This window comes from Mycosarcoma maydis, chromosome 2 (assembly GCF_000328475.2).
Source record: "Mycosarcoma maydis chromosome 2, whole genome shotgun sequence".
Lineage (NCBI taxonomy): Eukaryota > Fungi > Basidiomycota > Ustilaginomycetes > Ustilaginales > Mycosarcoma > Mycosarcoma maydis.
Window position 1 is genome coordinate 1,434,906 of NC_026479.1, and position 26,145 is coordinate 1,461,050.

The 26,145-nt window shown below is 54.2% G+C and overlaps 6 protein-coding genes and 1 non-coding gene across 7 annotated transcripts; 5 read left to right on the forward strand and 2 right to left on the reverse strand.

Annotated features, from left to right (window-relative positions):
• Window positions 1-826: 826 nt before the first annotated feature.
• Window positions 827-2,806, forward strand: UMAG_01281 (uncharacterized protein; the record flags this gene model as incomplete). The annotated part of the gene is made up of 1 exon (XM_011388898.1): window positions 827-2,806. One exon carries the CDS (start codon window positions 827-829, stop codon window positions 2,804-2,806), a length of 1,980 nt encoding a protein of 659 aa, XP_011387200.1.
• Window positions 2,807-4,331: 1,525 nt separating this feature from the next.
• UMAG_01282 (uncharacterized protein) lies at window positions 4,332-13,403 on the forward strand (the record flags this gene model as incomplete). The annotated part of the gene is made up of 1 exon (XM_011388899.1): window positions 4,332-13,403. The coding sequence occupies one exon, from the start codon at window positions 4,332-4,334 to the stop codon at window positions 13,401-13,403; it is 9,072 nt and encodes a 3,023-aa protein (XP_011387201.1).
• Window positions 13,404-15,117: 1,714 nt separating this feature from the next.
• UMAG_12131 (putative translationally-controlled tumor protein) lies at window positions 15,118-16,322 on the forward strand (the record flags this gene model as incomplete). Its single annotated transcript, XM_011389196.1, has 2 exons — window positions 15,118-15,123; window positions 15,825-16,322. 2 exons carry the CDS (start codon window positions 15,118-15,120, stop codon window positions 16,320-16,322), a joined length of 504 nt encoding a protein of 167 aa, XP_011387498.1.
• Window positions 16,323-16,801: 479 nt separating this feature from the next.
• On the reverse strand, window positions 16,802-16,875 carry UMAG_16020. The gene has a single exon. It is a non-coding gene; the product is annotated as a tRNA-Asn (tRNA).
• Window positions 16,876-17,234: 359 nt separating this feature from the next.
• Window positions 17,235-19,826, forward strand: UMAG_01284 (putative AAA family ATPase SEC18; the record flags this gene model as incomplete). The annotated part of the gene is made up of 1 exon (XM_011388900.1): window positions 17,235-19,826. One exon carries the CDS (start codon window positions 17,235-17,237, stop codon window positions 19,824-19,826), a length of 2,592 nt encoding a protein of 863 aa, XP_011387202.1.
• Window positions 19,827-19,914: 88 nt separating this feature from the next.
• On the reverse strand, window positions 19,915-20,678 carry UMAG_01285 (uncharacterized protein; the record flags this gene model as incomplete). Its single annotated transcript, XM_011388901.1, has 2 exons — window positions 19,915-20,464; window positions 20,536-20,678. 2 exons carry the CDS (start codon window positions 20,676-20,678, stop codon window positions 19,915-19,917), a joined length of 693 nt encoding a protein of 230 aa, XP_011387203.1.
• Window positions 20,679-21,102: 424 nt separating this feature from the next.
• UMAG_01286 (type 2C protein phosphatase PTC5) lies at window positions 21,103-23,400 on the forward strand (the record flags this gene model as incomplete). Its single annotated transcript, XM_011388902.1, has 1 exon — window positions 21,103-23,400. One exon carries the CDS (start codon window positions 21,103-21,105, stop codon window positions 23,398-23,400), a length of 2,298 nt encoding a protein of 765 aa, XP_011387204.1.
• Window positions 23,401-26,145: the final 2,745 nt, after the last annotated feature.

The following is a 26,145-nucleotide window of genomic DNA, read 5'->3' on the forward strand; positions in this document are numbered from 1 at the left end:
CTGGAGAAGGTGGATGGGCAGAAGGAAGGGCAAAACGAAGTTGTCGATGTTTTGGAAGTAGCGATTGGCCACCTGGATGGATCTGGAAGCCTAAAGCTGGTGTTCAGATGTTTCAACCCGTGATATCGCGGGTCGGTCGCAGATAGCAGCGATAGTGCTGGCTCGCTGAAGACTGGTAAGGGGTTATGGTGTCTATGAGATGATGGCGAAGAGGTTCACGGTTGATGCGAAGCTCCACCTGCTTTCTTCCGCAAGCCGCGTCGTGAGTGGAAAAACGTGAGTATAGCAGGCAATTTTTCAGTCGCCCTAACATCAATGAATCAAGTCACGAGTCCTTTACGCTTCGTGCTTCGTGCTTGGTCGTGGTCTGTGGTCTGTGGTCATAGGCCACGGGCCACGGGCGTGCATGGCTCAAGAACAAGTCAGCACCAAGCTTGAAGCGTTGGTCTGTGTCCGCGAGTGCAAGCACGAAGGGTTCAAACTCACAGCTCAGACCAACAAGTGGATTTACAATAATGAAAAAGGCTCCGAGGCAATCCACGACCTACTTCGTTTTAGTCTATCATCCACACCTGCCTAAGATCCACAGCCAGCGTTTTCACCAGCCGCCCCGCCAGCCATCTTCTTCAAGGGGATCCTACGCAGCTTTCTCGAGCACTCGGCAGGAGCATAAAATGGAGTAAAGCAGCAGTCGGCCTTGGCTCGCGGTCCCGCGATCTACGCCTTGTCCCAGTACCACGCGATCCTCCCCTCCAAATTAATCCATTCGCATAGGAGGAAGCTAAACCCACACAACGTAGCAGAACATCGGCAAACGTTGGTCACCATGGTTGGAGTCTCGACTGCATCGATATCAGCCATGGGAAGTAAGGAGCACCAGCTGGTTGGTGAGGCGCGCATCCGCGCACCTCAGCCGCTGCAACTGCCCCTGCTGACGCTCGGGTTGCTCGGAGCACAAACCGTATGGTCGATTGACATGGCATTTGCACCTCCTTACTTGCTCGACCTGGGTCTGTCAAAATCAGCGATGGCAGCGGTGTTTGTGGCGGGTCCGCTCTCAGGACTGATCGTTCAACCTCTGATCGGCAGCCTGGCCGACAACAGCACATCAAAGTATGGACGACGTCGACCTTTTCTCGCGACTGCCACCATCATCTGTGCTATCAGCATTCTCTTTCTGGGTTTCGCAAGCGAAGTTGCAGCTTGCTTTGCTGTCCCAGGTGGCAATACACACCAAAACCTCGCCATCTTTATCGGCGTCGTGTCCGTATATCTGGTCGACTTTTCCGTGAATGCCGTCACGGCGCTCGACCGCGCTCTGATGGTTGATATAGCAGAAACAGAGCATCAGGCTGAAGCTAACGCGTGGGCCGCTCGTCTGACGGGTGTTGGCTCGGTGTTGAGCTTTCTCATCGGCAACCTCGACTTGCCCAAGCTCGCGCCTGGTTTTCTTGGTACAACGCAGATCCAGATCATCTCGGTGCTTGTCAGTGTCATCCTCATAGCCACGCATGCAGTTGTGGTTCTTTGCGTGGAAGAACAGGTCCTCGCACAGACTCGCTCTTATGGCTCGAGAAAGGCCAAAGGCTTTGGACTCACAGCGATCATGCACGACCTCTATATCCAAGCAAGAGGGCTTCCGCCACCCATCATCGAGATCTTCAAGGTGCAATTCTTTGCGCAGATCGGCTGGTTCCCGATCCTATTTTACAGCACCGTATGGGTTGGGGAGATCTACAAAGCCGACGTGCGGCTCAATGGCGGAAAGCAAAGCGATCATGAACTATTCGAGCAAGCGACTCGCGCTGGCAGTCGCGCGTTCTTCTGGCATGCAGTCCTGTCGCTGCTCACTTCAATAGTGTTACCACTTGCGGTGCCAAACCCTGTGCACGAGTCTTCTGCTCGCCCGGTCTGGTTTGCAAACTCTAGCATGTTGCGCAAGCTTGGAAAAGTGCGCGAGCGATGCCCCAAGCTGTCATTCTGGTGGCCTTTCGCCAACTTTGTGTTTTTCATCTCCATGATGGGAACCTACTTTGCCGGTCTCACCAAAAGTGTCTTTCTGGCCACATGGGTCGTCACGTCGGTGGGCTTCTGCTTTGCGATCGCCAACTGGATTCCGATTGCCCTGCTGGGCATTCTGATTCACACGCAGCATGTGCAGACGAATCCTGACTCGGCGCATCTTGTTGTAGGGGGCCGCACTTTGCCGTCGAATGCGGCAGCCAACGCGGATCGTGAAGGGGACGAAGTAGCCATGGCGCTGCTTGGCGACCGTACCCATGATGACGAATGGCGGCGCGGGTCGATGGCCAGAATGTCGTTGTACGACGCATCCTTGGATCAGCGTTCACAGCCTCAATCGCGTGTTTGTGATGACACCGACTCGGATGACGAAGATCAGCTTCCACGCGCCTTGTCGTTTGGAGCATCGAGCTTGTACGAGGAAGCGCACGCTCGCGATGCAAATGCGGAGGCAGACGATGTGGAAAGAGGGAGAGATTCCGACAAAGGTGCCAACAGCACACTATCGCACGCGGGTACCGTTCTGGGCCTGCATAATGTCGCCATCGTAGTGCCGCAATTCCTCGTCACGGCGGCATCCGCGCTGATCTTCGCCATCATGGAGCCAAGCCCCAAACAGAAGGACCAAGAGGGCGATGTAGGTGTAGGCAACTCGACAGAATCGGGGAAGAGCAGCGACGCTTTGGGTTTCATTTTCAGACTGGGCGGCTGCTGCGCTCTGGTCGCAGGCATTCTAGCAGTTCGGCTGGTACGTCGACATGGTCACGAACTTCGAGGCTATTGAACGCATTGTCGATTACTTGAAAGTCACAGCTTCAGCATCATCGTCTTATCATAGGCTCTGCACAAGTGCTCTTGTCGCTATCATCACGTCTTCTAGCATATGTAACGTCCGTGAAGGATCGCTCTGGCCAATTGAGGGGCCAGAAGAAGCGTGCTGCATTGTGGCGTTTCGAGATTTCGAGCTCGAGCTGCTTGTTTGGGCTTACTTGGCCTGGCTGTAACTGAGGATGCAGGGCGCAGGGCGTAGGAGCCGTCATTGATGCCTTTGCATGGACATCGATTTGCGGCGCCCGAAGCGTCCCATGATGGCATAATCACGAATCTTGTTTTAGCAATTGTGAAATAAGTGAGTTGATGCGAACAAACAAATCGAAGCATCCATCACGAATCACGAATCGTGTATCCTTGGATCGTCGTCCGTTTCAGCACAATTCGTGATTATGGTACGAAGATCAATTCACGATTAGTGGTTTGAAATATCAAGGTGTTGTTGATAACTTAGCTGGCAGCTGGCGTGTATTTCAATATGATTCACGATTGGTTGAATTGATTTGAATGTCTTCTTACTTTTGGAGATCCAGCGTCAGGGTCCGTGTCGCGAAGAGCCCAGAAAAGCGAGCCGAGCTCGGAGCGCCTGTCGTGTGTGTGTTGGTGTGGCTGCCGTGTTGCAGCGGATGTGCAAGTGCAAATCGTAATCATGGATCGTGAATCACAGAATCGCGAATCGTGAATGTCTCGTGTAAGGCCTTCATGCTTTGAACAGGATTCGTAATTCTGAAGACGTAAAGCACGAATCACGAATCGTGAATCACAGAATAACCACAGAATCACTCGTGACTGAATCGTGAATCGTGAATTGGCCAACACGCAAGTACAGTCAAAAGTAAGTCAACTGTGGTAGTCAACTTAAGTCAAGTTGAATTTAGGCGCACACGCACGCGCCTCGAAAGATGCGGTTGCCGACGCTGGCTGGCGCTGCTTGCTGTTCGAGCTTGTTCGACTCGTGACTGTGACTTATCCACAGATCGTACCGTGATGGTCCGAGTTCGGCACGAGGCTTTTTTCCGTCGTGTACATCTTCTTACTCTCCGTCGCTATTGTCCGCCCTTTCCTTCTCGCTGAGTGGCTGCTTTCAAACTCGCAAGCGTCGCCAGTCTTTGGCTTCTCGTCGCCTTCCTCGCTCCTTGGCTTTCCCTCTCAACGGCAAGAGGTGCTGCCTAGCCGGTTGCTGCCCTTGGCCCGCCGTTGCACCTAGACCAACTTTGTCGTCCTCTACTTTGATCGTCCCACGCATCTGCCTTTCTGGCAGCGTCCAAGAGACGCTGCGTTGTCTCGATCATCAGCAGCATTCATCAACGACGTACAACACTCTCGGCGTGCGATGCTACGCTGACGCCGTCATCACGACCGACTCTATCTACTTTCTGCCTCGTTTCTCAATGCACGCCGCTTTGCTTTGTTGCTCGTACTACAACAGGTCAGGGCAGGCGCTGTGATCGATCGAGATAGCATACCTCACGTGCATCATGGGCCCTTATACCACTCTACCAAACTCCGTGGCCGCTGGCAGTGGCAGTGGCAGTGCTTCCGCAAGCACTCAGGCAAGCATGGAGGCTCCGGCCTCAACAGCGTCTCACGCTGAACGTCCATCCTCTGCAACAGCAACCACTGCGCCTTTGATGCAAACGCCAGATGCTCGTCGTCATGGCCTTGGCCTTATCAACGCTGAGCCTCACTCCTCGCCTGCATCTCATTCTTCTGCCTCTCTATATCAACAGTACCAATCTGCTCGTCAAGCTCCCGCCTCACAACAAAGTCAGCAGTACTCCCAGCATTCCTACCTTCAGTACCAACAGTGGCAACAGCAACAGACTCAACATCACCATCATCATACCGCCTCTATCAGCAGCTCCAACAACCCCCGTCACGAATCCAACGATAGTGGTCTCACTCCCAGCTTCTCGAGCACCACCGTGGTGCACAACAGCCCAAATTTCCTCGCCGATGCTCCCGAATCTGCATCGCAGTCAGCTCACACGTCGATAACAGTTTCTCCAAATGCTTCCAGCCAAGTCCTCATCGCCAGTATCGTGCAGAGATTGGTCAATAAGCTGCCATGCAACTCGGGCTGGCGCCTCCAAGTGGTGGAAGAGGAAGACCTGGTTCGCTCGTGTGTCATCAACCTCATCAACCTCAGCCGTTTTCAACTCGGCGTGGTCGTCAAAGAGCTGCTAGGCGCCATTGAGGTGTTGGTCAAGCAGTCGTCTCAGCAGCGCCTGGAACAGCAAGCAGGCATCGGCATGCTCCACTCTCAGCTCTACGTTCTCAAGGTATTGCTCTCGTGTCTTAACCATCATTGGCGCCTCGCCGCTGGCCTTACCAGCAGTTCCCGTCCAGGGCTCGATCCGTCTCCCGTCAACACAAACACCAATGGCACAAATGACGACGTATCCGCTCAGACCGCCGAAAACACCGCTTTCGGTTGGCCCGACCCGCCAGCCATGGATGATACACAAGCCAAGCATGTGCTTAGCGTCATGACCTTGCTCATCAAGCAGAATGTGGCTAGAGATGACGCCAACTTTGCTTCGACCCACGAAGGCATCGAGTCTCGTATCTTCTCCAAGAACGAATCTGCCGCAGCACACAGCATGTCTGGCCGCAATGCACCTTCAGAACGATCACTTCGCGACCTCAGCCTTCGCGACGCCTCATCTAGCTTCTCCGCTACCAAGAGTTTCACCGCTCACACGAGCTCAAGGTTGACGCGTGAGCGCGACGACCCTGATGCTCGCGAAGACGCCTCATCCACAGGTCTCGGCGACAAGTTCCCCGAAGCCTTCATGCCAAGCTCTCTCTGCCTAGCTATATCCACCAGTCTGCACATCCTGTATCCCTGCTTCCCTCCCACACGTTCGCCGTTCGACATGCCGCCAAGCATTGATCACGCAGACTTGGCCAGTGCTTCTGCCGCTGCCGCAGCTGCCCAAATGGCTACTTCCGCTTCTGCAGCTAAGACCAACAAGCTCAACAAAACGGATGTCAACCCTTTGGCCAAGTTCAATTCGTCTTCCTGGACCATGACCGCCTTCAGCCAAGACGTCGAGGGCTCCGACGTTTCCAACCACCTCCAGACTCGCATCTACCGCCTTGCTAGCCAGGTCGTCTTCTTCCTCAGCTCGAGCAACTGGGTGGTCGTGAGCGCGCGCCTTCGTAACCGACTCTACTACCTAAGCTCGACTATCGAGGAGGCACCTAGTACTGCAGAGCTCCGGCTACTCGAATGCTCCAATTTCCAACGTACGCGCCTCGCAAGCATGCTGCAAGAGATCGGAACCTCGTTTCCTCAGCTCAAGCGTAGCGCTCAGTACACGATTGCTTTGACGCTTCGTCGTGGCATTTGGTCGTGGATCCAATACCATCCCCATGAATTTGCCAATTTGGCCACCACCAATCGTCGCTTCGAAGGAAGCCCGGACGTTGTGTTCGACCAGGTGTATGCGCTCGCCGATACCACTAAGCGTAAGATCGCCTTCTGGCCCTTGCTCACGTCTCTGCTCATTCTTTGCCCAGACCTGGTAGGCAGGGCCGCCGTCGGCGAGAACCGCAAAGCCAGTGGCAGCCTTGCGAAGAAGCTGTCCTTCATCGATGGTCTGCGCAAGCTTCCGCGCAACACTGCCCTCATCGACGTCGCTACACTTTGCTGCGTCGACCTCTTCAAAGCTGCCGCGTCAGTGCCTCGGACAGAGAACGGCCTACGCCTTATCGTGCATGATCTTGAGGCCGAGCTCAAGGAACGACTCTTCGATCCCAAACGGCCTCTCGCCAGCGGCAATCGACCGATCGAACTGACGTTCATGATTGACCTGATTGCTGCCCTCTTCCGTCTCGACCCGCAACGAACCATCCGCGAGCTTGTGCCTGTCTGTATGGCCGAATCCAGCCCTATTCACTTCAAGATTGCACTAGTCAAGGCGTGTGTGCTGCTTGCTAGCGAGCGCCACCGCCTTCCTTGGGCTCCCGACGTGAGCCTCTTGTTTCCACACATTTCACGTCTGCTTCGCGCTATTTTTCGCGAGACTGCCTATCGTTTACCGCGCTTCGACGACAGAGAGTTGGCTCGCAAACGCGCAGCATCACGTTCGGCTTCGTCGAGCAATTTCCGCGTCGCCTCTCTTTCGGTCTCATCTGCAGCCGCGGCTACGAGCGTCGAAGAGCTCGGTCGATTGGATCTGCTTCAATCTATCGCACAGCTTTGGACGCTTGATGTTGCTGCCTTGTCGCACGGGCTGGACCTCAAGCATCCCAGTGCGCTCTCATCACTCTCGGGCGGCGCCATCTCCGTTGATCGCGAAATTGTATTCCGCAATGCTGTGCCCATCGACAGCATGCTGGGCTTTGCAGTGTCAATCTGTGCAATCTTCTGCACGCCTCCCGAGTTTGCCACTTATCGCAAGAGCTCTGCTGCTCTCCTTGCTCGTGTCTATCACTCGGGTTTGTTGGACCCCAAATTTGCCGACTTCAGCGACCAACAGCGTTGTGTCGCCCTTTCGTGCATGCCCTTGTTCTTCACGCTGATCTCCGAGCAGCTCATGTCATCCGAATCTTCCGAGATGCAACGCCACTTTCTGGATCTCCTACGTCGCTCGCAACAACGGCGCGGCTTTTTCATCAATCAAGATAAGGATTGGCAGAGCACGATCCAAGCTTCACTCTATCCACCGGAGAACGAGCGGAAACTCGAGTACCTATGGGTGCAGCTTGTGACGCTCCTCATGATGTGCTCCAGCGATACCGAAGTTTGCTCCCTGTCCATGCAGTGTGCACGCGAGCATGCTCTTCTCAGCACCGCAATCAGTGACTACTGCGACCCGCTGTCCGAGGAATGGATTCGACTGTATACGGAATTGGCCGATCCCAGCTTTCGGCACACAGGCCGTATTGCACAGCAGAAGCGGATTCGTGCGCTGCTCCGTGACATTGAATCTCCTTCGGCAGCCAGCTGGCTTGCGTGGAAGGAGGCATACTCGCGTTGGGCCGGCTTGACCCAACTCGTGGCTCGACCCATCGCGGAAGACAGCTCGACGGCACAGGACAAGGCAGCACAGTGGCACAATTACGCAGGCTTCCTGTGTGCATTTGGAGGCGCTTGCTTTTCGGCATCTGACACTGTCAGTTCGCAGATCGAACCTACTGTGGTCAAAATCTTACCGCGATTCTCGAGCCTCGACGAGCACCCTGCGGCATTGATAGAGCAGTTCATCCAAGAAATGGTGGATTTGCTCGTCTCGGACTCGCTGTGGGTCCGAGAGAAGGCCAAGGAGACGCTAGGTGTTGATCTGGGTCCACGCCTCATCGGCATCCTGTTCCGTCAGATTCACGCCGTGCTGAGCGACTTTTTCGACAAGGAGACTGGCTATCCCAAGACGAGCGAGATGTACACCGTCTTTGTTGAGCAGAGCATTGGCGTTGCTACTATGATACTCAACCGCCTCGATGAGGCCAAGGCTCCTGCCTCGACGACCAAGGTCGACATTGGCTCGCTTATGGTGCTTTTTGTCGAGTACGCCAACTCTCTGGTCCGCGACGAGCAGGCGTTGCGCATCAAGACGGCCATGTGCCAGATGTGCGAACTTCTGATGCGCAAGAAAGAGGCTTTCTGCTTCTCCAATGAGTTGCGCGTCCGTAACCGTCTCTTCCAGGCGCTGACCACCTGGACTTCGGACAGTTCCGAAGATGGCGTACACTCCAGCTCTCTTGACTCCCTGGACCGACTACATCGCGAGCTCGACGTCGCATGCCTCAAATGTATCTCTATACTGCTTGACAAGCTTCCGCTCTTGCTTGCCGACGATGCCCTCCTCCTCGACGACAAGGTAGAGGGTGCCAAAACGCGTCACTTTGCCATGTACTTTGGCTACTTTATCAAGATTCTCAACCGCACCCGCCACTTTGAGACAGCGTGGGCGACGCGTAGCCGGGCTCTCACCGATGCAAAGTCTCTTTCCGGCGCCAAAGGCACTAAGGTCGGCTCTAGTCGTGACTTGGTCCCTCTCCGAGAATCAGCCATCTTAGCGCTTTCGAATCTGCTGGCATCCAACATTGATAGCGGACTACACAGCTCGCTGCCTCTGGCCTACCACGAGGATCCGCGCATCCGCACCGCGTTCATGCAGATCATGACCAACGTGCTCAACCAGGGCACTGCCTTCGACGAGCTCGAACGAATGAGCGGCGCCCGCAAGTCGACCCGCCTGTTGGATCTGGTTTGCCAGAACAACTTGCAACTGGCACTCGCTATATGTCAGGTGTGCCCAGGTCGCGAAGTCGAGCCGATGAGTGTGTTACTGCTCAGCGTGTTCGATGCCAAAGGCGGGCTCATCCGCTTCCTCAAAGCAGCTGTCGAAGAAGAGATTCAGCGGACGGCGACCGAAGAGATGGTCTTCCGCAGCAACTCTTTCTGCACCACGCTTCTGTCCACGTTTGCACGTACGCACGGCTACGATTACCTTCGCTCCATCATGGCACCGCTCATCACCGACTTTGCCCGCAAGCCGGCAGGCTTTTCGGTGGAGATGGATCCTTCGCGCGTAGAACCTGGCGGAAGTGCGCTCAAGAATCAAACCGCCCTGGAAGAAATTGCACAGGCCTTCATCGACGCCATCTGCTCTTCGGCGCATCGCGTACCGGCGGTATTACGCGAACTCTGCCGTCACATTCGCAATGTGCTCGATGCGCGCTTTCCCGCGTCGCGCTACCAGGGAGTCGGCGGTCTCATGTTTTTGCGCTTCATCAGCCCCGCTGTCGTGTCGCCGCACATGATCGACATCAACCTCACTGGTCCGAGCCGCGACCTCCGTCGGGGACTTGTGTTGATCAGCAAGATCCTCATCACGCTCGCTAGCAACAACCTCTTCTCGAGCCACAAAGAGCCATTCATGACGGGTCTCAACGACTTCCTCAAGAGCAATGTCTGGAAGGTGACCGCCTTCCTGGACCAAGTCTCGGATGCCCGCACCGACCCGGACCGCATCTACGCTGCCGACCAGCCGCTCGGTTTTGGCATCCATCCTAACGTGTATGGTATCGATGAGCGTGATCAGCGGATGTTGCATAAGTTCCTCTTTGAGCACGTCGATAAGCTCGGGAAGAATCTGGAAGACCGCGCTTCCGAGTCGGCATCGACTGGTGATAACGTGTCTGATTACGACGGCCAGTCGCAGCAGCGACGCAGCGACGAGGCTAAGCCCGTCTATAATGACCTCTGCGATGCCTTGGCCGCTGCAGGAGAGCCCAATGCTGATGATCTACCTGAACCATCATTTAGCGCCAGCAACTTCCAAGACTTTATTCGTCGACACGCGGGCCGCAACATTGACGAAGAGAGCTACCGCTACATTTTCTACGAGGGACCGGCATCTCGTGGTGGTCGACCAGTGCTTTACTACACAATGCATAATCAAAAGGCGGACACGATCGACTTTGAGGGCCTCATCCTTTACGTTCTACAAACCCTCGAGACGTTCGCTTATCGCCAGTTTGACGTTGCCATCGACACAACTGCCTGCCAGCCTTCGAATGTGACACCTAGTCAGTGGCTACTCTACTTCAGCTCGCTTGTCCCTGCATCGATTCTTGCCAACGTCGTCAACGTCTTCTTTGTCAACCCGAATACCACTGCACGGGTGGAGCTGCAATTTTGGAGTACATCGACGTACAGCGACTCGTCGCTGAAACATGAGATCGCGGATCGCCTGACCTCGCTGCAGAATGTCGTGCACTGCTCAACGCTCTCTAGCATCGAGACGTGGATCGAGCCGCGTAATCTCGCATTGGACAAGGTGACCATGTCGATTCTCAGCTCGCCCGTCGAGGTGCGATTTGATCAGATTACTATGGTGTGGTACTATCGCACCTTGACGCCAGTCGCCTTTGTCATTGGCAGCGAGTACCTGCAGATCCAGAGCCTCAAGCAGCAAGACTGGTTGCCAAACGTCAACGTCCAACTCAACGACATCTTCCACCTTTCGGATATCGACGATGTACGTTCTATCTCGATCCGCGGGGACGACAACACGTTCTTCTTGTCCTGCCGAAACGGCTCGATGACTTTTGTGTTCAATAGTCGCGAGCGCTCCGAGGTGGTCCAGGCGCTTCGACAGGCCAAAGCACGCGTGTCGAAATTCCGAGCCAGCAATGCCGTCGACCGTGTTCTGCGGCCCAATGATGTGCCAGGCACGTTGCTCAACATGGCAATGCTCAACATCACGAGCAACGACTCGGCTCTGAGGCTCGGCGCCTACAATCTGCTATGTGCGCTCTCGACCTCATTCAACTTTGGTGCGAGCAGTGCCAAGAAGCGACTGCTGAGCTCCCGCGGCCTGGCGCTCCCAGCGAACACCATGGCGTTTGTCACTGACCTGAGCAAGGACTTTGCGGTAGCGGCGCCGGGCGTCACGCTCGAGTTCCTTCTCTCTTTTTTCGACGGTTTCGAGCGTGCGGCACCCAGCCAAAAGACGGTGTGTTTACACTACCTGTCTCCCTGGCTGTCTAACCTGGTCATGTTTGTGCATACCTCGCGCGAGCAGCAAGGCGAATATCATCGACGAATCAAGGAAATCCTCAACCAGCTTATCAGCATCACCACCAAGCAGCCCGACATGTACGCCATCATGCAGCGCTGCGTGTGGTCACAGCTCAGCCGTCTGGATGACCTCATTCCGACATTTTTGGACGTGTTCACGGAAGCGGCGATGGACTCGGGCCTGCATACGGAGCGGTTCGAGGCAGTGCTGGACACCATGGTCTCGTTTGCGTCGATCAATCTGCGTGGTAAGCTGCTATCTAGGCTTCGAAAGGTCGTAGCCAAGACCGCGCAGAATCCGGTTGTTTCGCACCTTCATCTCAACGCTTCGTGGAAGGAAATCGCAACGCTGGTTCGGATGAACATGGTTCTTTCGTTCACCAACCGTGTCGAGACGCTGCTGTACTTGCCCGAGCTACTGCACGTCATCTTGCTGCTTGCTGGCAATGGCGTGGACGCGACACGGCGCTCGATCTACGGCAGCGCCATCAACCTGGTGCATTCGCTCTGCACTGAGGATCCACGCGAAGCCAGGAAGCCAGAGGAGGCAATGCCGCGCAGCGCCGAGGCGGTGACCAAGCTTCGTGTGTTGCTGGAACGGCTCGCCGAACCCGAATCGCTCAAGTTGTTTGGCTTGCCTCTGGCGTCGCAACGAAGCGGTGCTAATGCAGCGTTTGCAGCGTCGCAGGACGTTGTGCGCGATACACCAGACAATGCATCTATCGAGCGCCTTGCTACGATGATGTATGAGGTTGCCGATGTAGCTGCTCCAAATACGGATGCAGCCAACAGCTGGCGAGCGCGCTTAGCTAGCTTGGTGACAAGCACGGCATTCCAGTACAATCCGATCATTCAGTCGCGCGCCTTTGTGCTTCTAGGCTGCTTGGCGCAAGGCGAGATCGATGACGACCTGCTGTATCAGATCTTGGTTTCCTTGCGCGGTTCAATTGCCGAGTGGGCAAGCAGCAACTCGGACATGCCCATGATCAGCATTGTGACGTGTCTGAGCAAGGTGGTCAAGATGCTGCCTACACGGTCGCGCTATCTGCCACAGATGTTCTGGCTCGGCATCGCCATGGTGCAATGCGGTCACGTTCCGCTGTTCAAAGCTGGCGCTGAGCTGATGCACGCCACGGTCGACACTATCTGGGAGCGTAACATCCCGGCAAGCCATGGCAGCGAGCTCATTGCGTACCTGCTGGACGCTCGTTTTGAGTTCCGTGATCTGGCGTGCAAGTTGGATGACGAGACTGGCGTTGACTTTGACATCAACTTTTCGTTTGGTATGGCAGCTCTGCTGGTCAAGGGACTGCGTCATCCTTCCACCAAGGAGGTGACAACCAAGCTCATGCAAGCGATGCTTCACCATTGCGGTGAGGATGGGCACGGCGAACGGCGATCCAAGGGCGGACGCATCTCGGAGCAGCAATTGGGCTTCTTTGTTGGTCTTCTGCCCACTGCGACTCGAGCGGAAGAGTTCGGACAGCTGCTGGCGTTGGCGGGTGTGGAGGCAAGCATTTGCGAAACTGCGGTCGAGACACGCCGAGCCGGGTACAAGGGTCTGCAAGAGTATTTGGACGTTCTCAACAACCGCATCGCTCTGCTCTTGGTGACGCTCGTCACGTCGTTGTTGCAACACGCCGAGTCAGACGCGGAAAAGCTGTTGCTCTATGGCTTTCTTAACGAAGCGGCGCGCGAGGTACCGGCCATCGTCAGCATTCTGTACGACAGCCTGGCGCCGAGCATGAAGGACGTCTTCGTCAACTGTTCCAACGGCGCCATCCTGGACGCAGTGCACGGTATCGCACAGACCGCCGTCAGCCAACCGTTCTTTGCAGCCCAAGCACGAGAAACAGCGATTCGAGGCGGTCCCAACGCTTACCTGGCCGAATCGGGCTATGGCAGCCTGCTTGGCTGTGGCGCCTTTGTGCCTCTCATGGAGGGTCGTCGGCACGTCCTATGCAAACTCAGCATCCAGCTGGTGCTCGGTCTTACTGACGTTGGCACAACCTAGAGGAGAGATGCTTGATCGTTGCGCGTTGTGTTTTTATCATCTTGGTCTTTTACTTTGCGCTCCATAGCGACCTACTTCGGCCATTCTTTGTTGTACTTTGTGAGCTTCGTAACGGTCACGGTCATCGCTAATCACGAATAATGAATCTCAACTCTGGATCCCCGCTGTTTTGTATTACCGAATGAGCATCTAGCTGATCTGTCGAGCGCCGATGTGAGACGCAAAGAAGTGAAACGTTCATGTAGACGTTGTGGCGTGATGGCCGAACAAGGTGAAGCGGCATGATAGACCATCGACTCGACACGTGACCGTGGACCACATGGACAACGGACAACGGCTGACTCGTGACTGACCGAAACGTGGTGCAAGATGTGGAACGCGGTTTCTGATTAGTCACAGACAACTAAGTTAGTGTCTGCTTTTGCTCTCAGTGAAAAGATTTGCACTCACCACTACGATGAACAACATGTAGGGAATGACTGATGTGACTAGCTTGACTTTGTGATGATAGCATCAAGCGTGAACCTTGCTCGACCCAAGAGTGACTATGAGTCTGATCGCTCAACAGCAGCGGAAACAGCGAGGATAGGCTCGTACTTGAACTTAAGACTGATCCGAAAAAGCCTCACACAAGCTTCAAAGCTTGACTGTGCGCAAGAGAGTTTTCACAACGGTCAGGCGTGGACCACGATGAGATCTTTGCGCCAGTCGTACCGCAGGATGCTATTCGCACCATCCTCGGCGTGGAAGCGCAAAAAGACGGGATGGTGGACTTGATCGTCGTAGCACAGGCATACCTGAAAGCAGACCTGGACTATGACGTCTACTTGAATTCACCAGAGGGTGTCAATCACGATGTCGCAGAAGAAGAAGTTTGCAAGCTGCTCAAGAGTATCTATGTGCTAAAACAATCAGCCCGGTGATGGAGTTTGGAACTAGACTCGTACCTCCGTGAACCCGGTTTCCACGGCTTGTCCTGTTCATCACGCGTGTACCTAAAGGGACGGGTCCGCCAAAGATCCTGATCATCACGTATGTCGATGACATGCTTATTTGCAGTCCGAGGAAGATTCACGATTCACACGATTCACGATTTACGATGTTCGTGCTTCGTGCTTCGTGCTTCGTGCTTCGTGCCACGAATCTTCAAATGTTAGCCCGCCATAACAAAAGTCAAGACTCGATGCACGCGACACGGCTCACGGTGCGAACACGTGCGGAGCTAACCGCCATCAGCCAGTCGTGAGTGTGGCAAACGAGCAGTGAAAGAGAAGACAGAACACAGTCGTGAGTTGAGAGACCTTGACTCGTGACTGCTGGTGTGTGGTGAAATTTGTATTCAACGCAAGTCGAAGTTGAAGTCGTGAATATGCCCCAATTACAAATCGTGAATCTCAGGGAGCTGGCGGGGCATGTGTGTGCATGTGCGGTTTGGCTTTTTCGTGGTGGTCCGTTCTTCCAAAATTTTGCCTCTCTTTTTTTGTCTTTTCTTCCAGCAACCGTCTGCAGACGTGCCTTTGTGCTGCTGTAGGGTTCGAATTCAGGGTTGCTTCCAGATTCGTTTTTCTCTCTGAAAGAGTCACTGAGTGCAGAGTGTCGGTGGCTGTTGGGCAGGCAACCACAGCTGCTTGTTCTCGATCCGGCTTTGCTACACTCGATCTTCTTCTCCATCACCCTACATCGGTATCATCTCCCCACGAACACATTAGCAATCATGAAGGTAAGATATCCTATCGCTCGTTCACCATCAGCATTAACCTGGAAACCCATACGCTTCGAGATGTCGATCATCTTCACACGTCCGTACGAAGATTGGATCAACGCCAAGAGTCACAGACGCTCTGCTTGGAAATCGAGCCTCTTCCGAGTTGATCGCTACATCGCGCAGGAACATCGTTTGGCTCGCCCGTGGCGGGACACGACTCGCAGGTCAACTCGCACCTTCGCACTTTCGATATTCACTCGGCCCCACGATAGCACCCAAGATAACAAGAGCGTCCACCTGCTGGTGCTGTACTTGCAGCACCGCCTGCCTTACTGGTCCGATGGGCTCGAGTTTGGAAGGTGACAAGGTCAATTGCTTCCGCCTCGCGCAATACCGTGGGAAGGACACACGGCCAATTACCATGCATCATCGATCCAACTAGTCCGCAAAGCTCGTCTCCAACGCGTCAAAAGCTTGCTTCGCAGTCGCACCATCGATCCTTGCTGCCTCCTTCAAATTGCGCATTGAAGGGATGCACGCAGATCACGGAAGCAAGCATTTTACAGCGAATGTCGACATGTGCCAAACGAAGATGACCCGAGTCTTTGCCACGATCGAGTCTCAACTAGTGCTGAGCGTTTCCTCATCTTTTTCTAGTGTGTTCTTAAACTGACCGAAATGCTCGTCTTTTCCACGATTCTCTCTGTCTTCGTTAGCTCTTCACCGACATTATCTCCAACGATGAGATGTGCTCCGACGGATACGAGATGAAGCTCGTCGAAGATGTCGTTTACGAGGTCGATGCTGCCAAGATTGTCGTTTCGGATGGCGATGTCGACATTGGCGCCAACCCTTCCGCCGAGGAAGCCGCTGAGGCTCTCGAGAACGGTGCCGAGCAGGTGATCAACATTGTGCACTCGTTCCGTCTTCAGTCGACCCAGTTCGACAAGAAGTCTTACCTGGCCTACCTTAAGGGCTACATGAAGTCGGTCAAGGCCAAGCTTGCCGAGTCGAACCCCGACCGTGTACCGGCATTCGAGAAGGGCGCTGCCGCCTTTGCCAAGAAGATCGTCGGCTCGTTCAACGACTGGGAGTTCTTCACCGGCGAGTCCATGGACCCCGAGGGTATGGTCGCTCTCCTCAACTACCGCGAGGACGGCGTTACCCCCTACCTCGTCTTCTGGAAGGACGGCTTGCGCGAGACCAAGATCTAATTACATACCAAGCGTCTTTCGCTTCATCGCTCTTTCCCACTCCAGTCGTCTGCCACTTCTCCGCCGATAGTGCACCGATTTTTTGGCAATGTACAATTTGTATCTGCACACACATTCAAAAACTCGGATCTATCCTTTCTCTATGCGAAATTTGATCGGATTCGTACTACAGATGCTTGCCCCTCGATACCAGGCAGAGCGTGCTTGGTAGATGTCTCGTTGCGTCGATCCCCGTCTCTGTTGAACAGACACTCATCACAGATACAGTTGTGAGCAAAGTATGAATGTATGGATGAAGATGTGAGAGTCACACAGTGTTCCTGTTCCGGATCTTTTCGACACTTGGAGTCTGATTTTACCCGCCATATTTCAAGCATGGCTTTTACCACACACAGAGAGTGCCAAAAAAGGAACCCATAAAATACACTTGCCAACGTGCAAAACAAGATGAAAAAACTAAAACCGCCAAAAACGTAAAGCGACCCCAGGCGGGCTCGAACCGCCGACCTCAGCATTAACAGTGCTACGCTCTAACCAACTGAGCTATGGAGTCGCGGAATTGGGTTGCTTATGCCTTGTTATGAGTTAGACGCTATATAATAGGAAAACCATTTGCCCAATGATCTTGTTGGCACAGACCACACGCAGTTCCGTTCACATTTCACGATGCTTGCAGGTTGGGAAGGGAGTCGTGAGTGTGAGTGAGTGCAGTGCACGATGCACGATGTGCTGTCGCTTTTTTGCTACTTTTCAAGTCGGAGCTGGAGAATGTGCGAAACGCCCCTTCTTTGCCCCTGCCTGTCGTGTCAACATTCGACACCGATCCAGGATACAGATTATCGACACTCTGTTAACGACCTTCACGTTTAATCACCACTTTCGTCCATAGCAGAGCGGCTAGAATCATTCATAATGGCAGGGTTTCTCAGAGGCGGTGGCTCCGGTGGCGCCGGCTACGGTAGAGTCAGCAGCGGCGCAGGAGGAAGCAACCCTTATGGCGACGGTGGCAGCAATCCCTATACGTCTGCTTCATCTGGACGACAAGCTGCGGCGGGCTATGGCGGTGGAGGAGCAGGCTTTGGTGGTGCTGGTTTCTCAGCAGGTGACGTTGGCAATACACATCGCTCCAGCGGCGCTGCAGGTTATCGCGGTGGTGGAGCTGGCTTCTCGGGCGGCGCGGGCGGTGCTGGCTATGGCTCGGAAAAAGCACCACCCCAACGTGTTCCTCGCAACGGCCATCTCATCGTCAAGTGCCCCGAGCAGCTCATCCAATCCAACTGCATCGTTGTCAATGCCCAGGAATGGGGTTCCACGCAATACGTGCTTGTCAACGGTATGAACGTCTTCACCGCTACATCCGATACAACAGGCACGATCCAACCGGGCACGCTTGGCACAGCACTGCTGCAACGACAGTGGGCTGGTCTTTCTTTCCCCGGTGACGTCGTTCAGGCCGAGAGCTACGATCCGTTCGCGTTCGGAAACAGCGTCTATCTGGGCAGCATCGACATCGAGGTGGCCTACCTGAGCAAAGGAGAGGTCGCGCCGCAAGCATATGATACCGATGAGATGGCCAAGCGATTTACGCGCGCCTTCGAGAACCATATTTTCACCGTTGGCCAGCTGCTCGTGTTCGAGTTCAAAGGCATGAACATGAAGGCTGTTGTCACAGGTGTGGATGTCGTCGAGCTGCACGAGATCCAAGGAGGCAACAACGCACCGCCCGGCAAGCATGGCGCGTCTCACCAAAGTCAATCCGACCGTGGCATTTTGATTGCTCAGACCCAAGTCAACTTCGCTGCCGCACAGAATGGTGGAGTCAAGCTTAAGGCTTCCGCCAACCGTCCCCCGCCCAACGCAATCTTGCAACCGAACTTCAAATTTGAGGATATGGGTGTTGGCGGTCTCGACAAGGAGTTCGCCAACATCTTTCGACGAGCTTTTGCCTCTCGAATTTTCCCGCCGGCGCTCGTTGAAAAGCTTGGCATCCAGCACGTCAAGGGTATGGTGCTCTATGGCCCTCCTGGTACCGGTAAGACGCTGCTTGCTCGCCAGATTGGAAAGATGCTTAACGCTCGCGAGCCCAAGATTGTCAATGGTCCCGAAGTGTTCAACAAGTACGTCGGTGGTAGTGAGGAAAACGTCCGCAAGCTCTTTGCCGATGCAGAGGCAGAGCAAAAGGCCAAGGGAGACGAATCGCAGCTGCACATTATCATCCTTGACGAGCTCGATGCAATGGTAAGACAGCGTGGCTCCGGCGGAGCGGGTGCCACCTCAGCGGGCGACAACGTCGTCAACACGCTTCTTGCCAAGCTTGACGGTGTCGAACAGCTTAACAACATTCTTGTAATCGGTATGACGAACCGACTCGACATGATCGACGAAGCACTCCTCCGTCCCGGTCGTCTTGAGGTGCACGTCGAAGTCAGCCTGCCCGATGAGTTTGGCCGTCGCCAGATTCTCAACATTCACACAAGCAAGATGCGCTCCAACGGCGTCATGGACAGCGACGTCAATATTGACGAGCTGGCTGCCCTAACCAAGAACTTTTCTGGTGCCGAGATTGCTGGTCTCATCAAGTCTGCCACTTCCTTCGCTTTCAATCGCCACGTCAAGGTGGGGACCATGGCTGGTATTTCAAACGACGTCGAGAACATGAAGGTGCAGCACCAGGACTTCTTGAATGCGCTAGAAGAAGTCAAGCCGGCCTTCGGTGTCGCCGAAGAGGAGCTATCGCAAGTGGTGCAAAACGGCATCATGCATTTTGCCCCACATATTGACGTAATTCTCCGCGATGGTCACCTTCGTGTCGAGCAAGTACGTACGTCGCAGCGAACACCACTCGTCACCGTCTTGCTGCACGGCCCTCCCGGCTCGGGTAAGACTGCGCTTGCTGCCACCATTGCGATTGCCTCTGACTATCCTTTCATAAAGCTCATTTCGCCCGAAAGCATGATCGGAATGGGCGATGCACAAAAGATCAACTACCTCAACAAGGTGTTCAACGATGCTTACAAGTCACCCATGTCGATCATTGTGATTGACAACATCGAAAAGATTGTCGAGTGGGTGCGCATCGGCCCTCGATTCTCCAACTCGGTACTTCAGGCGCTTGCTGTTCTGCTGGGCAAGCGACCACCCAAGGACAAGCGACTGTTGGTGCTGGCGACAACGTCGAACAGAACCATGCTGCACGAGATGGAGATGCTCAACGCCTTTATTGCCGAGATTCGGGTGCCCAACATTACGTCGCTCAGGAGCGTTGATCATGTGGTGCGACAGATGCAGCTGTTCGACAACGAGAACGATATCCAGAGATGCCAGCAATTGCTGGCCCAGGCTGGATTGGGCGAGGAGGGTCGACTCAACATTGGCATTAAGAAGTTGCTGTCCGAGATCGAGATGGCCCGACTCGACAACGATCCTGCAGACCGACTTGCCTCGAGCTTGTCGAGCGTGCAGAGCACGGCCATTGATGTAGACATTGACGTGGGGCTCAACTAGATTCACACGCTGACTCCAGGTTTCTTTTACGAAATGCGCGCACTGTTGTTGCAACCAAAACTCTCTTATGTTGGAAGTATGGCGGGGTCTATGTGTCATGAGGTACGCCTGCAGCCCACCGCTTAAAAATGGCATGAATGTCTTTACGCCAGTCTAGCGCCTTCTCCGCTTCTTGAACGGTAAACGATTTCCTCTGACGTTGGCGTGCTTCTGGCCAATCTTCGCGGACGGCATCTTCTGCCGCCAGGAGCACCTCATGACCCGTGTACCTTGCTCGGGGAACGAAGCCTTGGTCACCCGCGTGAACTGCAGGACTGTTTTTGTGTGGCTTATGATCGTCGATGATCAAGTCCGCTGGTGCGGTGTGCGAAATTGAAGCTGCAGCACTGGAAGGGTGAGGTTCGCCGATGAGACCCGCTTCTTCCCACAGCTCTCGAACCGCCGCTTGACGTGAGGTCTCGCCGGTCTCGACTCCGCCTTTCGGTAACACGTACTTTCCAGAATGCTTGCGAGAGGAAACGAGGTGGATACGAAGCCTCTCTGCGGTGACTGTTGAGGTTTCCGAGCTCGAGGGAAGGATCTCGATTGGGATGGCTACTGCCACCGCTCTCGGCTTGACTGTGCGAGAAAACTTGGATCTATCAGCGACCACGGACGTGTGAATTGGGCAAGACAGTTTCGTGTAGGCCGCGCCACGTCTGATGCTTACCCATGGCTTCGATGATCTAGCTCGTTGGTCTCCTGCTCGTCGCGATACACGATTGGAGAGGAACGAGACGCATCAGAGAATCGAGTGGACCCTGCGTTCTTACGTTTCGTGACTGGGCGTAAAGGTGACCCTCCTCCACTCATGACTCACGAACTGCGGCCACAGTCAATTCTCCGAGATGTTAGACTCTGACATCGCGGACGGACCAACTTGCACATTCGTGATTCGTGATAAGTTATCCCACTCGTGACTTGGGCGTTTCGTGGTTGGGTTCGAGACTCATTAATATTTTATTGAGTGCGATCTAAAACTCGTGACTGGAGCGCGGCACACTCACTCTGTGACTGTGACAAAGTGAAGAAAGCTACATCGCCGAAGTTTCCACTGGTGGATTGACGGCTTTTAAGCCTCGCTTCTAAGTTTCGTCTGAATCCGCTTCGACTCGCTCTTTCCCGTTCTCGTCCCTCTTTGTCGTAACTGGTCTGACAGGGCATCGACAGCTTCACGCTTTCCCTGATCCTTCGGCGTCGCTCCGACCTTGTCCGACTCTTGCTGCTCAACAGGTCCATGGTTGGCGCACAGCGGTGGTTGCAGAGAAGCGCCTCGGGCGTCTCTCGCTGCTGGCACTCCTCTACAGTCGGCTCCTCCGTCTCGACCAGCCCGGCAACGACGACAGCATCCTCAGCGCTGACTCAGCATAAGCTTTGTCCGTTGTCGGCTCGTCCGGCTCAACTGCGGTCATTGCCATTCTCAACAGCTTCTAGTTCATTGAACTCTCCTGCTTCACCTCGACCCCCTTCGTCAACATCTTCAAGCTCATCTTCGTCTTCAGCTGCTTCCGGGTCAGGCTCTTCTCAGTGGAAGCCGCCACCGCCTCCACCGTCTGCGTCGACTGCCGCTTCTCGCAAGCAATCACGAAAAGAGTGGCTTCTCGTCGGTGTCGCTGGTTCCGCTGCCGCAGTGGGCTCTTGGTATTATTGGTCCAACATCCGTCCACGCCATCAAGCCAACAAGGCGGCTGCAGCTGCACTTGCTGCCAATTCCGCCCCCTTCTCTCTGACTGCAGAGAGCAGGACATCCTTCTCGATCCCCACACGACAAGCACAGGCTGGCGGTCCCACTAACAAGGTGATTAACACACTCACCAACGCCGAGGTCGACCGGCGTCTTACCGAAAACCAACGCAGCACCCGCGTCGACCGTCCCCAGGGTGCCTGCCTCGTTGCCCGCTATGATACCAACTCTGTTGCCAGTAACGATCCTATCGAGGACAAGCGCGCCGAGGTAATTGTTGAACGAGATCGTGCCATTGCCGATCGTCGACCCTCGTCCTCTTCCACTTCGCCCGTTTCTCCGAACTCCAACACAGCTACTGGTAGCGCCAATGGCGATCTTTGCTTCTTCGCCGTCATGGACGGCCATGCTGGATTTCATACCAGTACGCTGCTCAGCCAGAAGCTCATCGCCTTTGTTGCTCTGGAACTGGACAAGGTCTTCAGGGAAGCGGGCGAGTATGCCGAGATTGCAAAAGCCAAATCGGCGATGCCCAGCAAGCTTTGGCGTACCATCGTGGGCGGCGGCCCTGGCGCAAGTCCAAGCAGAGGCCTAGATGGCGATCCGGAAGTGGTCAAGAGAGCCATCGCCAAAGCCTTTCGTGGTCTTGACAAGGAAATCGTCAACACGCCCGTCGAGCTGCTCAAGGAGTACGAGCTGAGCCTCGCCTCCACTTCTTCCAGCTCGGTTGCACCCGAAGGTGGAGCAGGCAACACACGAAGCCTCAGCTCTCTCGCCCACAGCATCTTTCCCAGCTCGATCAACGCCGCCTTCACCGCTACGCAGAAGAGCGCCTACGAGAGCATCCTTCCAGCCCTCTCCGGCAGCTGTGCGCTGCTGACCTACATTGATTCAGCCCGTCAGGATGTGTACGTTGCTTGCACCGGTGACTCTCGTGCTGTTGCCGGCTACTGGGACGAGGACTCGGGCAAGTGGGAGGTAGAGGCGCTGTCCGTGGATCAAACCGGTCGCAACCCAGATGAAGTGAGACGCATGCGCTCCGAGCACCCCGCCTCGGAATCCGAGAACGTCATCCAACGTGGTCGCGTGCTCGGAGGACTCGAGCCCACCCGCGCGTTTGGGGATGCCAGGTACAAATGGGATCGCGAGCTTCAAGGCCGGCTTTACGACGCCTTCTTGCCCGGTGGCCGTGCGTCGACACGTGGTCCACCTCGTGGCCTCGAGACCCCACCTTATGTCACAGCGACACCCGCGGTGGAATGGCGCAGGGTGGGTGAAACGAGCTCGAGCCCAAATCGCGAGCTTCGCTTCATCATCATGGCCACTGACGGCTTGTGGGATATGATGAGTAATGAAGAGGCTGTCAGCCTGGTTGCCGGCCACCTCGCTGGTATCAAGGGCACAATTCGATCGTCGGAGCTGCAAAGACACACGTTCCAGCCCATCGACAAGTTGCACTCGTTACCCTCGACCTCGATGACTATCTCTATTAGCCAGGATGATCAGACTGTCTCTACTCCAATTCGAACTGCATCATCTGATGAGCAGCGAGAGCTGGCAGTGTCTAAGCAACATCCACTCTCAAAGGGACCCGAATCGTTGCGAACGTTTCAATTTCAGGATGAAAACCTATCGACGCATCTGATCCGCAACGCGCTCGGCGGTGCCAACCAGCAACGAGTCGCAGGGCTGCTCGCCATCCCTGCCCCCGAAAGCCGAAGGTATCGCGACGACATTACCGTCAATGTGATTCTTTTCAACTCTCCGGCGTCAATTCCGGCTCAGTCACAGTTGGCAGCTACGCAGAGCGCTGACGATTCAACTGCGTCCCCGATCAAAGCCAAGCTTTGAAACAAGCTGTCTTTTATGTAGTTTACTCTGAAGCACTTGGAATGTGGGACACGTAATATTGCGCCGAGCGCAGCACGTAGAATTATGCTTTGGTATCTGAGTTGCAGCTTCGCATCGCCTCGATTTCTCGGGTCCGAGCTCGATAGCTTGAGGAAAGGCGAGGCTTAGACTTTGGCTTTCGTCACTGTGTGAAGTAGCAGTGGGAGTGGGAGCCAAAGGATCTTGTTGTGGGTCTTGTTGAACAAGCAGAATGAAGAGTCGGTAATGTCCGTGATTGGATCTCGGCACGTCATTCACGATTCGTGATTGATAATTGGTTGGGAGCAATCACGAATCACGAATTAATCACGAATATTCACATCTATCTGATGAAAATAGGTGCAGATAATGGGACGTTGTCGGGAGTACCAGTCTGTTTCTTTATAAACAGATATACTCAAATTGACAACATGAGAGAAGAGAAGTAAGGTGTATCTAGGTACAGGTGCGATTGAAATAGATCGGGAACATTGCCGCAGTTTTATTTATTTGGATCCGATCAAGCCAGGTCTGCTTATCTAACCCTTATTATGTGGTTGATTGCTCACCAATTACGCTTCAACTGGTGTATTTCGCGGATACTAAACATCAGAGCCATAAGTAGGGCCGCCAGTATAAATAAGAGAGTTTGCTACCGACCGGACGTAGGAGCTAGGGTATCGGCTGGGGTGTATGAGGTGAACAGTACGAGGTGAGATTGATATGAAGAAGGAAAAGTAGCCAGATGACCATCCTGTGACTGATTCACGATTTAATTTCTTTGAGAGCGTGGGCTGGAGAAACTGCCGTTCGATCCGGTGAAATCGGGTTTGATTCGAAGTGACGGTTCGAAGTGAGGCTGTACACTGAATACATCACAACGGCCATGGTGGTGACATCAAATCGCGAGGTATGGGGGCTATGTCATTGTTGATCGGATCAACAGGCACATGTTGCCTGCCATGATGAGGAGCATGGATCGACTTCACAGTGCCAGTCAGACCTTCCGAAGTGTTCGTGTTCATCATGTTCATACCTTTGTTGAAGACTTCGGATTGCAGAAGCTACCAAATAACTTGCGCAATTACAAACGCAAAGACAAGTAGCTGCTCAAGCAGTATACGATCGAGCAGTGAAAGCAAGACTCATCTCTGAGGAAAAGGTGATAGCGCACAAGTTGGACGTCGGCCGATGGGTCTTGATACGACATCAGAACCCAAGCCTATTCGAGTGAGTCGAAATGGTTCGGACCTTATCGAGTTCGTTCGAAACAGACACTCGGTACGTACCGGTTCGAAACGATGAATGGTACTCAACTTGCTGCATTGGTTCATGGTATTAGGCTGATTCCAGCAAAAATAATAGAAGGGATGGAAGTCGCTGCGTTTTGGAACAATCCGCAACATCGACAAGCATTTCGGAAGAATCTTCCGAAGAGGTTGACAAAGATATAAGGGACCAGTTATCATCACACAAGACGGAGAATACGGATGTGCATGATGTTCTTGTGACATTGATGGAAGGTGCGAGTGGTTTTTTTGTGATACACTTTGCAAAGCAGGCCTGGTAGTGACAATGTTGACAGTAGGATCAGAATGAGAATCGCGAATGGTACTCTGGTCATGGCCCTTTTGCCAATAACCGAAGGATCATTTAGGGAAGGGAGAGTGTGGCTGCACTCACACTGGAGCAGTCAGTCGTGAGTCATGAGTATTCTTTGTAGCATTCGATTTTCTCAGTCACGAGTGTATAAAGTTTTTCTACCCCGACCGCGCGCATCTTTAATTCCTACATCGATGATCGACCCTATTCACGATTCCTGCCCCCATTAGGAGTACACAGTACCTGCGCACGCGTTCGAGATGCGTTGGGAGCCAAGTGGTGCTAGGCACCAAAACTTGACCTTGTGAGACCATGCGAACTCGGATCTTCCCACGAAAGCTGACGACATTTGATTGACAACGCTACCATGCCCATTTCATTGTTGTCAAATGCTGTATGAAGGTGGGATGGCGGATAGATGGATGGGTGTTTCGGTACTCACGTCGCCCTCGAATGTGATCGTGTAATTTGGCCATGTTTGACTCGACGTGACAGGGTCATTTGAGTTACTTCAACCGCCGCTTTGGCTCTCGTTCCGTCTCTTGAAGGCCGCTACACGTTCTCGAAACCATGTGTTTGGGGTGAAGCTCGAAGCTGATCAACGAGCTTGTTTCAGCTTAGGCTCAACGTACGGTGCATCGAGCGCAGCGACGACTAGGAAGCTCAAAGGTCGAGCGTACCGTACATTGCGAGAAATTGCCGGCGCACGATTATGAAGTGTTGCGATGCTGCCGTGAGAACAGCTTCCAGCCGCGGAACAGCAGATGGCTGTCGACCGAGTGACATGTAGTGACGAACCAGCCGCGCCAAGCGCCTGTCTGTCGGCGGTACACTTCCAAACCAATCTTGGGTCTTGGCTGATTCAGATCAAAACAGCTCTCGATGTCGCGCCTCTCTGCGCAGAAACAGATCGATGAACGAGTTTCAGTGTGCACAAGTCTTTGTACGATCACACCGAAGCATGTTGAGATCCGAACAACCATGTCGGCGCATTCTCCGTGCGCTTGACGGCTTAAGCTTCCACCTGTTCGTTGGTTTCCTATTGTCCCCACCCGGTCAAAATCGCGCACCTCATCTCCAAGGATTGAGATGCAAGGTGGGCAAGCTGCGGTTGTCACGCTTGGT